At 36.6% G+C, this 13,941-nt stretch overlaps 1 protein-coding gene across 8 annotated transcripts in view; it reads left to right on the forward strand.

Moving 5' to 3' along the window:
* The window catches only part of TMEM161B (transmembrane protein 161B), a 76,137-nt gene that overhangs the window by 20,264 nt on the left and 41,932 nt on the right, over window positions 1-13,941 (forward strand). For 5 of the 8 annotated variants that reach the window (XM_006080229.4, XM_025292241.3, XM_045166533.1 and 2 more), the window contains exon 2: window positions 4,222-4,325. The exons of 2 other annotated variants lie outside the window; for them this stretch is intronic. In XM_006080229.4, the coding sequence (XP_006080291.4) occupies window positions 4,222-4,325 (104 nt within the window). Of the gene's footprint in view, window positions 1-4,221; window positions 4,326-13,941 lie in introns of those variants that run through there. One more of the 8 variants, XM_025292244.3, reaches the window with a different exon arrangement.

Consider the following 13,941-nt stretch of genomic DNA (forward strand, 5'->3'; position numbering starts at 1 on the left):
GTTTTGTACAAATTTAGATATACATGGGCACTTAAGCTGGTCAGTGAAGGCAGGTTATTAAAATTTGTTTTTCAATTTCACATAATTGTGTCTAAATTAATGAGTTGAATGTATTTTAATATGTTAATCCCTGACATGTACACTGTGATTGTCAGTTGTATAGCAATGTCTCAGAAGTTGATCTAAGTTTAGTACTAACAACATATTAAGTTGATAATATATAATTCTGTAAAATGGTTGTCATTTTGAAAATGTATTCCAAGGACTCTTTTCCAAATAAATATGAAAAGGATTAACTTTGGGGACATATTCCCCACATAATTTAAAAATTATTTCTCAAAAAAATTAGGTGGATTCTTCTATTGGGAAAAAACAACATTTTCTTTTAGTCCACATATATAGTTACCCAATGGCACCCCACTCCAGTACTCTTGCCTGGAGGATCCCATGGGTGGAGGAGCCTGGTGGGCTGCAGTCCATGGGGTCGCTAAGAGTCAGCTACGACTGAGCAACTTCACTTTCACTTTTCACTTTCATGCATTGGAGAAGGAAATGGCAACCCACTCCAGTGTTCTTGCCTGGAGAATCCCAGGGACGGGGGAGCCTGTGGGCTGCCGTCTCTGGGGTTGCACAGAGTCAGACACGACTGAAGCGACTTAGCAGCAGTAGCAGCAGCAACAGCTGATTTATTCTTGGAAGGGTTTATTGACTTCTGTTAGAAAGTTGGAAGAAAACATATATTTAACAGTAAACAGATGAGGTTTTGAGAAAGTACTTTCAACTTTATTTTAAAAAGATGGAAATGGCATAGTAAGATAAGTGAATAGAGTAAAGTTACATTTTTGAATGTTTTTTAGTCAAACATTAGCTACAACATTGATAATGATGTTTGCCTTTCACGAGGTTGATCTCTTTAGTTCCTCATTTGCTTCAGTATACCATCATCCTATGAATTCTTCAACAATATCTTTAGCATACATTTTTCATCTTACAACCAGAGATACCATTGTAATTTAAATCGTTACCTTTTTTGGTGTGGATCATTGCAGAAGCCTAGTTGCTGTTATGCGAGTCAATCCGGTTTGCTGATTTTTATTTGTTTTGGCCTTCACATGGTTTACATTCTTTAGTCCTGGTTTTATCAGCAGTATCTTATTATGCTCAGTGATTTGGAATAAGAGGAGAGAATTTGATAAGATGCCTTTTTTCCCCAGTTCATCACAGTCCATCATATATATATACACACACACACATATATCTTGCAGATCAGTCTTTCTGAAATGCCATTTAATACCTGTAACATTTATTAGATATGACTAAGATACGGTTTCTGCTATTAAGGAGCTTGCTGCTGCTGCTGCCAAGTTGCTTCAATCGTGTCTGACTCTGTGCGACCCCACAGATGGCAGCCCACCAGGCTCCGCTGTCCCTGGGATTCTCCAGGCAAGAGTACTGGAGTGGGTTGCCATTGCCTTCTCCATTAAGGAGCTTACACTCTAATAAATTGTTATATATGTTTGTGAGAGATTGTACTAGATGACCTTGAAGATTCTCTGATACCATCAGATTTCTTTCAAGGCTAGATGGAGGTTCACTTTGTCCACAAAACTTTCCCTGATTCTGACTAAAAAAATTATCTTTTGCTTTTACGTCTGTAATCTCAAATAGACTAACCTTCTGACATACTTGCTAATATATTTCTTGGCCTTGTTCTGAAAGCGTTCTTTGTAATGGCATTCACTGTATGGAGATTGCAGAACTTCTATCACAAACTATATAGAAAATAAGATAGTAAAAGCAAGTGATAGGAAATGTGAAAGAAAAAAAGACAAAAATGTAACCTTTGATGTTAGGAGAATATAAAAATGGTCTGAACCTTAACCCAATTGGTAGAATTTAAGGCATTAAAATATCCACATTGAAACCAGAATTGAGGCAGGTTTCAAAGGCATTTTAAAAACAGTCCTGTTTAAGAGCCATTTTGCTCCCTTTTTTAAAAAGAACTCTCTGTACAAAAAGAAGGCATTTGTTCTTTTAGTAATTGACTTGTAAGAACTCGATATAATACCTAACAAGTAAATAATACCTTTGGGCTTCCCAAGTAGCTCAGTGGTAAGAATCCACTTGCCACTGCAGGACACACTGGTTTGATCCCTGGGTCGGGAAAATCCCCTGGGGAGGAAATGGCAACCCACTCTGGTATTCTGGTCTGGCAAATCCCATGGACAGAGGAGCCTGGTGCGCTACAGTCCAGGGAGTTGTGAAAGAGTCTAAGCAACAATAAATTATCCCTTTATGATATGAGTTACAAATGTCTTTTCCAGTTATTTTGACATTACTTACACTGTTTCTCTATGAATAAATTTGATTTGATGTTTTTAAAGCACTTTTAGGTTTGCAGCAAGATGGATCAGAGTAGAGAGTTCCATATCTCCTGTCCTGGCACGTGCATGACCTCCCACACTTTCAGCATCCTGCATCATGATAGTCCATTGTTACAGTGATGGACGGTTGATTGAACAGTTTGTTAAAATCAGTGAAATCTGATTTTTTCAAAATTTTTAGTGTTCTTTTATCACTTAGGAGATTAATGTTATTTTTTTTGGTATGATTCCATTTATTTTGTTTTCTAAATTTATTTCTTATAGAAGTAACAGTTATTTTTTGAAAAGCCTTCTCTTCTTGAAATTAAAAAAAAACACAAAACTATCCCTTAATAGGAATGATAATTAGGACAATAACAAGTATTGGCTGCGTTCTCTGAAACAGGCACAATTATTAACCACAGCTTGATTAGTAGGTCGGTTGAATTATTAGCTTCATTTTATAGAAGAGAAAATAAAGAATAAGGGGAAATTATTGTTATTTTTTTAGGAAGGTGAAAGGTATTAAAATACTAATAGGAAGGATTTAAATAGAGAAGAGATCTGATGCGAAGAGCCAACTCATTGGAAAGGACCCTGATGCTGGGAAAGATTGAAGACAAAAGGAGAAGGGGGCGGCAGAGAATGAGATGGTTAGATAGCATCACTGACTCTATGGACATGAGTCTGAACAAACTCCGGGAGATAGTGAAGGAGAGAGGAGCCTTGTGTGCTGCAGTCCGTGGGGTCGCAAAGAGTTGAACATGATTTAGCAACCGAACAGCAACAGTAGCTGTTTAGTGGTTGAGGTTCCTGAAAATCCGTGAGAGGATGGGCTCTGAAGCACCGAGGGATTTGCTTTACACCGAAGATACTCTATTTCTAGAGGGTGTGTAAGAAGACAGGTGCAGATACCAGTGGTTGTGAGCTTGTTGGTGTCAAATGAGAGTTCTCATTTGATGCTATTGTTTTGTTCTCTGTGGACTGGAACCTGTCCTCTACTGAGTCGAGAGAAGTTCGGAGGGAGTGGATAAATTAGGAGCTTGGGATTAGCAGATGCAAATTGCTATATGTAAAACAGGTAAAAACAAGGTCCTACAGTATAGCAGAGGGAACTATATTCAATATCTTGTAATAACCTGTAATGGAAAAGAATATGTGTGGAAAGTACATGTATATGTATGTGTGTGAAACTGAATCACTTTGCTAGGATTGAATTTTTTTTTTTTTTAAGAAGGAAGAAGTTTGAGGGAGGTTGGAGGTGTGGGGAGATGGGAGAAGGTTTGAATTAGGTATTGCAGAGAACAAGAGAGGGATTGATAAGAACAAACTGGGCATGTTTGGATCTTGTTAAAAGCCCATCCATTGAAAGTTTGTGATGATAGGATGAATTAAATTTTTTTTTCTAGTGACTTTCCACCATCACATTTAGTATAGTTAATGCTCTTGAGTCGTTCATTGCCACCCTAGAATTAAAAAACAGGCATACTGCTTTTAGAGCTAGCCAAGCTGGTGTTCTAAGTGTGTTGAATAGAGTAAATCTGGAAAAGGATGGGGAAAAAAAATCACTATTTTCCGCTTCATTTTGGTACACTCAGGTAATGGAGAAGATTTCTTGGAAATAGATTTTGAAAGTGTATGTTCCCTGATTTAACTTTTGTTAATATGGATGTGACCCTTGGATAACTTGTAGAGGATTATGAGGTGAGATCCCATATGGCAGAATAATAGGTGTTTTGATAGTAAACCCATTTTTCTTACAAAGTATAATTTTCAAAACGTATAGAAAGCTTTTCAGCGGTGTCCTCAAATCTAAATTCATTCATTGTTAAACTCATCTGTTTGTTTCTTTACACAGGGTGTGATAGGTATACAGCTGGTTGTTACCATGGTGATGGCTAGTGCCATGCAGAAGATTCTACCTCACTATTCTCTTGCTCGGTGGCTACTCTGTAATGGCAGGTAAGGCAAGGACAGGCTGATTCTGACTAGTACTTTCTTCTCTGTTTACCAGGCTGATTAACCTCCTAGAAGTTGAGTGCTGATTCCAGTTTTCGAAAAACATGAAAAAGGAAAATTACAAGAAAAATCCAGCTTCCTTATTTCTTTTACTTGAGATAGTAGTAGTTTGTTGAGTACAAAGATAATAGGATGATCATTGTCAAGAATTTAGTCTCCTCTTTCTCTATCTCTTTTTGAACATGGCCACTGGAATTATCACATGACTTTTCTAGTTACCTTTTTTAAAAAAAGTTGGTCAATAAGAGGAAGTGGCTATAAATCGAAGTGCTTAAATTTTCACCATTGTTGGAAAAAATGACTCAAAGCACCTGCCCTATTACTGGTGACTTAGATGAGAGTATTATGAGAGTTAGGAGTCCTTTGTTTTACTGTTAATAAATAATTTTAAACTTTAATTTAGCAAAGAGGGGGTGAAGTTGTTTTGTAGGCTTTTAATTTTGTTTAGTGCACTATAGACTTACTACTACTGCTGTCCCCTCATGGAGAAGAGCTAAGTTACCTTGCTGAAAGTTAAAGAATAAAATAAACAGTCCAGAAGTTAAATACAGATATCAGGAGGCAAAAGCAGTAAAACCCTGCATACAGAAATACATGCCACAATCTTGTGTAATTATGAAAGGCAGATTACAGGTTTGGTACCATGATTATAGTTTTTTTAACTACAGTTATTTGTCTCTAATAAATAAATAGATTCTATTATTGATTTGTATATCAGTTTTCTATTGTTTAGACCTTTTAAGTTAGAACCCTGGAGAAGGGAAAGACTACCCACTCCAGTATTCTGGCCTGGAGAACTCCATGGACTGTATAGTCCATGGGGTCGCAAAGAGCTGGACACGACTGAGCGACTTTCCCTTCACTTTAAGTTAGAAAGCAATGGACAGCTATTATCTGCCTAATGATTTCATATACTGCAAGACCAATAATAAGCCATTCTATCCACAAAGCTTAATTTATTTTTCAGTTTTAAGTATATTCTTTGTGCTTTATGCTTGTTCCATATCAGTGTTTAAATATAGGAAAATACTATTTAGATTGTCCAAAAAGGTTTTTTGAACACTGATACGTGCACACACACATGTGTATGGAAAGTGTGAGAGAACAGTGGTTTAAAAATATATATTTTATTAGCAAAGTAAATAATGACTGAAGTTTTAGTAAAGTTAAAACTTCATCAAAGATATTTATAAGTGAAAAAAGTAAATCATCAGTGACTAGTTTTTAACTATGTAGGTTTATACCCTGTGTAGTCTTGCTTACTTGTTTTGCTTAGCAAAAACCCTTTTCTGTAGATCATGAAAGGGTAAATATCTGCTGGGCAAATACCATTAATTCTAAATAAATAGAATCTGAATTAATAAACTAGATAAAATACATATTAAGGTAGCTTATTTTCTATTGAGAATTGCACATTTCTGGTTTTGTTTCCAGTAAGTCTCCAGGGAGCCTTCCTATCCTTTTTGGCTTTAAAGATCTTGGCAGTCTTATCCCTTTTTAGGGAGTTTCTATTTTCTAACAGGTAATCTGCAGCCCATTTGTTTCTATAAAACTAAAACTTCCAGAGATTGAAAACTGATTCTCTTTGTTAATTTTGAAACAATATATTATATTTAAAATTGCTGCTCTTTTGACAATTTATCTGTCATGTAAGTATACATATTGCTAATTTGAAGAGGAGCTCAACCTTCAAAAATAAACATGAAGTTGATAAATTTTGTGATCTTGATTTGCTTTTGTAAATAGATTAACTTTAGTGTTAATGCTGTCTCTAATTCCAAATCAGGTTCCAAGGAATACCAATCAGGATTTTCTAGTGATTCTTTTCTGCTACTTTCATTTCCTCTTTGTTTGTTTTGCTCTTTATTCTTAAGATCATCTATTGATATTTTTCTTTAATATTAAATCTGAAATTTTTAAGTCATGAAGCTATATTCTGACGGTTGTTGCCTAATTCTGTTGAATAAGAATGTTGATTTTATAATTTTGAAATAATTACTGTTTTACAAACCTTTTGTGACATGAAGTGACACTTTTTTAATATTAAGAAAATCTAAAATCTTTTCTAAATTGCTCATGTAAAAATATTGATGAGAAATGACAGTTTATATTTTAAACCATGTGTTGTTGCTGAGTTGAAGGAAGAGAAAGGGAAGAAGATCTGAGGGCGTTCTTTGTCGTTTGTAAAATGCTTGAAGAAATTTAAAGGGAGAAGCTTATGAGAGAACTTTCAAAATTACAGATAGTATAGAATGGTTTGGGAGTGGCTGTAGTGAAGAGATTTAAGTGAATAGATGGTGTAGATACCACGATAGTTTAATCACAAGTATGACAGAAGAAACTTTAGTTTTGGTATCTGTTGACTTAATTTTTTATCATATATTCAGATTGTAAGTATTCATGTTTTTCTTAAAAGTTATGGCTTCTCTTTTTATCCCGTTAATTAGCTTCTGTCCATATCTTTTATCAACTTCTGTCTCTTTTAGAATGGAAGGTGTGAAGTGGCACCTGTTTCTATTATGTTAACTTAACAAGTAAGCCTGCTAATTTCCTGAAGTCAGCACCTTGAAGAAATTCGCAGTTTTTGCTTATATATTAGCCTGTTGATTTTTTATATTAAAAAATTGACTAGTTTTCTGGCTCTTGGTTAAATAACATTTTTATTTTGTAATTAATATTGTAGATATCTAGGTGTTTTTTTATTAAGTGCATAATCTTTAGCCTGGTTTATTTCCGTTAATATTACCTTTACAACGTTAAAGAAACTTTGTATTGATAAAATTTTTATTTCTGTTACCCCATTTGCATCTCTACACTCTGAACTTGGAAGAAGACATGTATTGGGGTATTTTATGACCTCCAAAATCTCAGTGTCTGAACTTAATAAAAGTTTGTCAGTCACAGACAGGACAGGAATCAAGGTCAAATTAGGGTACCTGAGAGGGGTAGGGCAACTCTCCGTGTAGCTCCTTCACAAAATGATGATTCAGGTGTTACTTAGGGATTCTAGGCTCCTGCTTCTGTTTGTGGCTCCTCTGTTCCTTCTGCTACTTTGGAGTCCTTTTTGTTAGATGCTGTGCCAGTTGAAAAGACCCTGATGGGAAAGATTGAAGGCGAGAGGAGAAGGGGACGACAGAGCATGAGATGGCTGGATGGCGTCACCAACTCAATGGACATGAGTTTGAGTAAACTCCAGGAGTTGGTGATGGACAGGGAGGCCTGGTGTGCTGCAGTCCATGGGGTCACAAAGAGTCGGACATGACTGAGCGACTGAACTGAACTGAACTGTGCCAGTTGGCAAGTAAAGAGAGAATGGGCTGTGGTTTTTTCAGGAGATTCTAGGGTCCAGGCTTAGAAGTAGATACATCATTTCTGCCCACATTGTATAGTCTGGAGCCCTGTGACTGGTTCAGACCAAAAGTGCATGGCAGGCTGGGAAATATACTTTTCCTTGTGCTTGGGAAGTAAAAGCAGGATTGGTGAGTGCCTAGTCCTTATGTTGTAGGTAATATTGTCTCCATTTTTAGATGAGAAATTGTAGCTTTACTCATGTTCACGTACTGAAAAGTGAAACAGATCCAGCCTCTTACCCTGGAAATCTGACTCATAGTCTAGTAATTATTTGATGTATGGTTATTCATCAGACTCCAGACCCTTGTCCTGGAATGTACTTAAACCGAATTTTTAATTTGGTGGAGGTAAACTTTTCTACAATCACTGTGACTTCTGCTGGCGGTTTACAGAGTAATTTATTTCAGGTTTTCTTTTTTCTACCTTTTTTCCTAGTGTGCTTAGCCTTCTAGAAGATATCCTCAGGTTATAGGAAGTATATGGTTTCTCTTTACTTACTCTTCTGGGTTCTCTAGGACTATAGTCATCTTTTATTCTAAATTTAAAGGCACATCAGCATTTTTCTAATTACCAAAAGCATGCTAAGTGTGAAGTAGAGTTTAAGAAATATCATCTGTTAAAATTATACCTCTCTCACCATTTGAGATTAAATGTGTTCCACATTACTAAGTCACAATTATTTTGTATTCCATCCTTCTACTTTTTTATAATAGAAAAATGTTTTTCTCCTAGAAAATGTTCTTCTCCTTTTTATTACATGCCTTTTTATTCGACTGTTGAGGCATTCCTGCTTTAATAAGAATTTATGAAACAAGATCTTGCTGTTACCTGTGAGCAAATTACTAACCTTGAAGAACTCAGATGTGGAGTCTAGTGCTCAGGTTGCTCTTCCCATCTCTTCCTCTCCAAAGGAAAGAAGGATTGTGGGAAGTTGGTTTCTCTGTACCTTTACTCTGATCATTTGTTCTGACCATTGCTCAGATCACCTACAGATGTTAGTTCTTTATTGTGTCCAGCATACCACTGCTTCATAGCCAGAGTATTCTCTACTTTCTATTGTAATTAAAGTTCCTTTTTGTTTTGAAGTTTGCCTGGCCCCTCTTTTCATGGAGAGGTAAGTGGTAGGTTACATTCTTTGTACATTTGAATAGTGGGTTTTGCATGAGGAGCAAGATTTGGCTTTTTGTCCTTTATAGCTTCCTTGCTGAACCTGCTTTCCGAGATTGTTCAGCTTAAACCTTATGCATTTTTCTCTACCCCTTCATCCCCCTAGGCTCTCACTTTGGTCTGATACTTCCCTTCATATGTCCCTGACTCAAAATATATTATGGTTGGATTTATTCTGATTTTGTCTCATCCTGTATTGGGTAAAGAGGATGTGACAACACCCTGTTCATTTGCTTTTAATTCTTTTTGCCTGTTCTCTTTCGCATGTTGCCTGATCCAAGAATTTGCAAATTCCCTTTGGTGAGAGAAACCTACTATTCAAATGCACAGTAGGTGGGACCTATGACCTAAGGGAAAGGTTCAAACCTTACGGAATGCCTGAGTCCTTGCTCTCCTGCCTTAGCTGTCTTAATCCGTTCCAGAATGTCATGATATTCTAGTAAAGTTTCCAATAAGTAACAAGAGAATGTATTAATATATATGTAATAAACAATATTTTGTTACTTGTACTGAAAGATTTTCTAGGTTTTAGGTGGTGTTTGTTTTCTCTCAAGTTTTTTTTCACGTCTAAATTATTACTTTGAGATTTAGAATAGAGACCAAAACTGTGTTATGACCTATCTTGTGAAAGAGTTTTGTATGATTATTTATGTATTAAAGCTGTTTTTAGCTTTCTCTCAGTACCCAGCTTTTCCATATTTGTTCATGTTATGATTTTCATTTTAAATTTCTGAAATTTTTACTTCTAAAATTTTTTTAAGTAGTTCACTTTAAATAACATTACTGTTTAATTTTTTTTTTTTTTAATGAATCTAGGTCAATGCATTCTGTATTTTCTAGTATTTTTTTTTTAGTGGTCTTGAAACTGCCTGATTTGTTTGTAGCCTGATATTATTTTATAAAAGAGGTTTATGCAAGAAAATTACTGAAAAATTATTTCAGTGATTTAGTGGAGTATAACACAGTTGGCTTTGTTATCTGAGACACTGTTGACTGAATTTAAGTGAAAGTAGCCAAAGTAAATGTCAGAAGATACAGTTTAACTTAAATGCAGAAGGTTCAGTTTTGTTGTAAACTCTATTAATACTTACTTTTTAAAAAAAATTATTATTATTAGCATAATACATGCTTGTGATGTAGAAAAAGACAATAATAAGGAAAAAATAAGAGATAACAAACTGTATTCCTTTCAGCTAAAGACAGTCTCAGTGTAAATTTTGTTGTATTTCCTTCTAATCTTTTCATATTTCCCCCTCATGGATGTGATTATTTTATGTGTAATTTTACATCATGCTTCTTTTAATTAACATGAAGCATTTGTCTTTAATTGTATTTTTGTAACCATTATTCTTAATATCACGTATAAGACTAATAAACTTTTATATCTGTTTTCTAAGCCCATATTTGAAAGGCCTAGTGTATCAGGCCAATTATTGCAAAATTCAGGCTCAGATTGAAGAAAGTAGGGAAAACCACTAGGTCATTCAGGTATGACCTAAATCAAATCCCTTATGATTATATTTTTATTTTCTAGTGTTCCCCTTACAAATTGTTAATATGGAGATGATCTGTGATGTATATGTGATATTTAAATCTTGAATAATGTTGATAATGCCATTTATCATGTTTTAAAAATAGTCCACAAAAATGTTGTTGCCTTATAACATTTAACCTCTCATACAGAGAGTGACTATATGCAGCTTTTTTTAGTTGGATGCCACATCCAAAGACTCATGGCAGTATGTTACATGACAGGTTAAAGCAAAATAAAACAAACAAACAAGAAAACCTGTGAATTTACTTTGGAACTATATATGGTGTTATATATTTACTAGGAATTGATATTTGGAGAGAAGAAAGTACAGTCAGCCCTTTGTATCTGCATATCCATGAATTCAACCAAAGGATGGAAAATATTTGAAAAAAAAAAATTCTGTGAAGTTCCAGAAAACAAACTTGAATTTTCCATTCTTCTTCAATTATTTACATAGCACTTACATTATACCTGGGCTTCCCTGGTGGCACAGACAGTAAAGAATCTGACTGCAGTGCATGAGACATGGGTTTGATCCCTGGGTCAGGAAGATCCCCTGGAGAAGGAAGTGGCCACCCATTCCAGGATTCTTGCCTGGAGAATCCCATGGACAGAGGGGCCTGGTGGGCTGCAGTCCATGGGATCGCAAAAAGTTGAATGCGACTGAGTGACTAACACTATGATTATACAGTGGAGGTGAGGAATAGATTCAAGGGATTACATCTGGTAGACAGAGTACCTGCAGAACTATGGATGGAGGTTCATAACATTGTACAGGAGGTGGTGGCCAAAACCATCCCAAAGAAAAAGAAATGCAAGAAGGCAAAGTGGTTGTCTCTGGAGGGCTTACAAATAACTAAGAAAAGAGAAGCGAAAGGCAAAGGAGAAAAGGAAAGATACACTCATCTCAGTGCGAGTTTTAGAGGATAGCAAGAAGAGATCAGAAAGCCATCTTAAGTGAATAATGCAGATAAATAGAGGTAAACAATAGAATGGGGAAGACTCTAGAGATCTCTTGAAGAAAATTGGAGATACCCAGGGAAGACATTTCATGCAAAGATAGGCACAGTAAAGGACAAAAACCGGCAAGGACCTAACAGAAGCAGAAGAGATTGAGAGGTGGCAAGAATACACAGAAGAACTATGCAAAAAAGATCTTAGTGACCCAGATAACCACGATGGTGTGATCGCTCACCTAGAGCCAGACATCCTGGAGTGTGAAGTCAAGTGGGCCTTAGGAAGTGTTACTATGAACAAAGCTAGCAGAGGTGATGGAATTCCAGCTGAGCTATTCCAAATCTTAAAAGATGATGTTGTTAAACACTGTACTTAATATGCTAGCAAATTTGGAAAACTCAGCAGTGGCCACAGAACTGGAAAAGGTCTGTTTTCATTCCAATCCCAAAGAAAGGCAATGCCAAAGAATGTTCAAATTACCATACAGTTGCACTCATTTCACATACTAGCAAGATTATACTCAAAATCCTTCAAGCTAGGCTTCAGCAGTACATGAACTGAGAACTTCCAGATGTACAACCTGGATTTAGAAAAGGCAAAGGAACCAGAGATCAAAGCACCAATATATGCCGTATCGTAGAAAAAGCAAGGGAATTCCAAAAAAGCATCTGCTTCTCCTCCTTTGACTGTGTGGATGACAACAAACTATGGAATATTCTTAATGAGATGGGGATGCCAGGCCACCTTACCTGACTCCTGAGAAATATGTATGCAGGACAAGAAGTAACGAAAAACTGGACATGGAACAACGGACTGGTTCAAAATTGGGAAAGGAGTACATCAAGGCTGTATATTGTCACCCTGCTTATTTAAGTTATATGCAGAATTCAGTTCAGTTCAGTTGCTCAGTTGTGTTGACTCTTTGTGATCCCATGGACTGCGGCACGCCAGGCCACCCTGTCCGTCACCAACTCCTGGAGTTTACTCAAACTCATGTCTGTTGAGTCGGTGATACATGAAATGCTGGGGTGTATGACTCACAAGCTGGAATCAAGATTCCTGAGAGAAATACCAATAACTTCAGATATGCAGATGATACCTCTCTAATGGCAGAAAGTGAAGAGGAACTAAAGAGCCTCTTGATGAAAGTGAAAGAGGAGAGTGAAAAAGCTGGCTTAAAAGTCAACATTTGAAAAACTAAGATCATGGCATCTGGTCTCATCACTTCATGCCACATAAAAGGGGAAATAGTGGAAGCAGTGACATTTTATTTTCTTGGGTTTCAAAATCACTGCAGACAGTAGTGACTGCAGCCATGAAATTAAAAGATACTTGCTCCTTGGAAGAAAAACTATGACAAAACTAGATAGTATATTAAAAAGGAAAAACATTACTTTGCCAACAAAGGTCCATATAGCCAAAACTATGGTTTTTCCAGTAATCACATCCAGTGTGAATGTGAATTGTACCATAAAGAAAACTGAGCACCAAAGAATTGATGCTTTTGAACCTTGGTGTTGGAGAAGACTCCTGCGAGTCCCTTGGATTGCCAAGAGATCAAACCAGTCAATCCTAAAGGAAATCAACCCTGAATATTCATTGGAAGGACTGGTGTTGAAGCTGAAGCTCCACTACTTTGGCCACCTGATGCGAAGAGGAAAAGACCCTAATGCTAGAAAAGATTGAGGGCGAGAGGAGAAGGGAGCAACAGGACGAGATGGTTGGATGGCATCACTGACTCAGTGGACATGATATTGAGCCAACTCAGGGAGATGATGAGGAACAGGGAAGCCTGGCATGCTGCAGTTCACGGGGTCACAAAGAGTCTGACACGACTTCACGACTGACGAACGACGACAAAATGTATCACGGGAAGCAGGTTCTAAGTCATTTTGCAAAGGAAAAGACCAAAAATTTAGGACAAAACTTAAAGTATGCTAGATAGGAATCATATGAAATATTCTACGAAGCAGTGACTATTGAAGAAAAGTGTGTAACTATACCTTTATTAATAAGGTTTTCCTTTGTTTTCACATCCTTAGATAGCTCCTCCATGCAGCCTGGAAGTCTTTGTGTGTTGTACTTCTCAGCCAGCTTTTTCAGCCCCAGACCTCTCTTCATTTACACATTCCTGCCTCAGCCTCACTCTAAACTCATAAAGCAGGAACCTCTCTCTCTCTCATCTTCATGCCATCAAACCCCTAGCCCTAGGTGCATGTGCAGCCTCTCTTTGTTTTTTATTTTTGTTCTCCCTCTCATCTTGATGCCACTTATGTTTTTTGTTTTTTACTGTTCACATATTTTAATTTTGGCCTATGGAGGATATCTCTTGCTGCCAAGACCCCATAGCTTCATTTGTGGGCTGTACCCCATCCCCTCTAACCTTCACTCAGACTTTGCTTCTTTGGCCATTTCCCATCTCTGTGCCATTAATTGCTTTATATCTGTAGGACTATTCCTATTAATGCACACACACATTTTTAAAATGTTTCCCATTAAAAATAATAACAACAAATAAACAAAACAACAAATAAATTTGGCCATTTCCCA

Source organism: Bubalus bubalis, chromosome 9 (genome assembly GCF_019923935.1).
Source record: "Bubalus bubalis isolate 160015118507 breed Murrah chromosome 9, NDDB_SH_1, whole genome shotgun sequence".
Taxonomy (NCBI): Eukaryota; Metazoa; Chordata; class Mammalia; order Artiodactyla; family Bovidae; genus Bubalus; species Bubalus bubalis.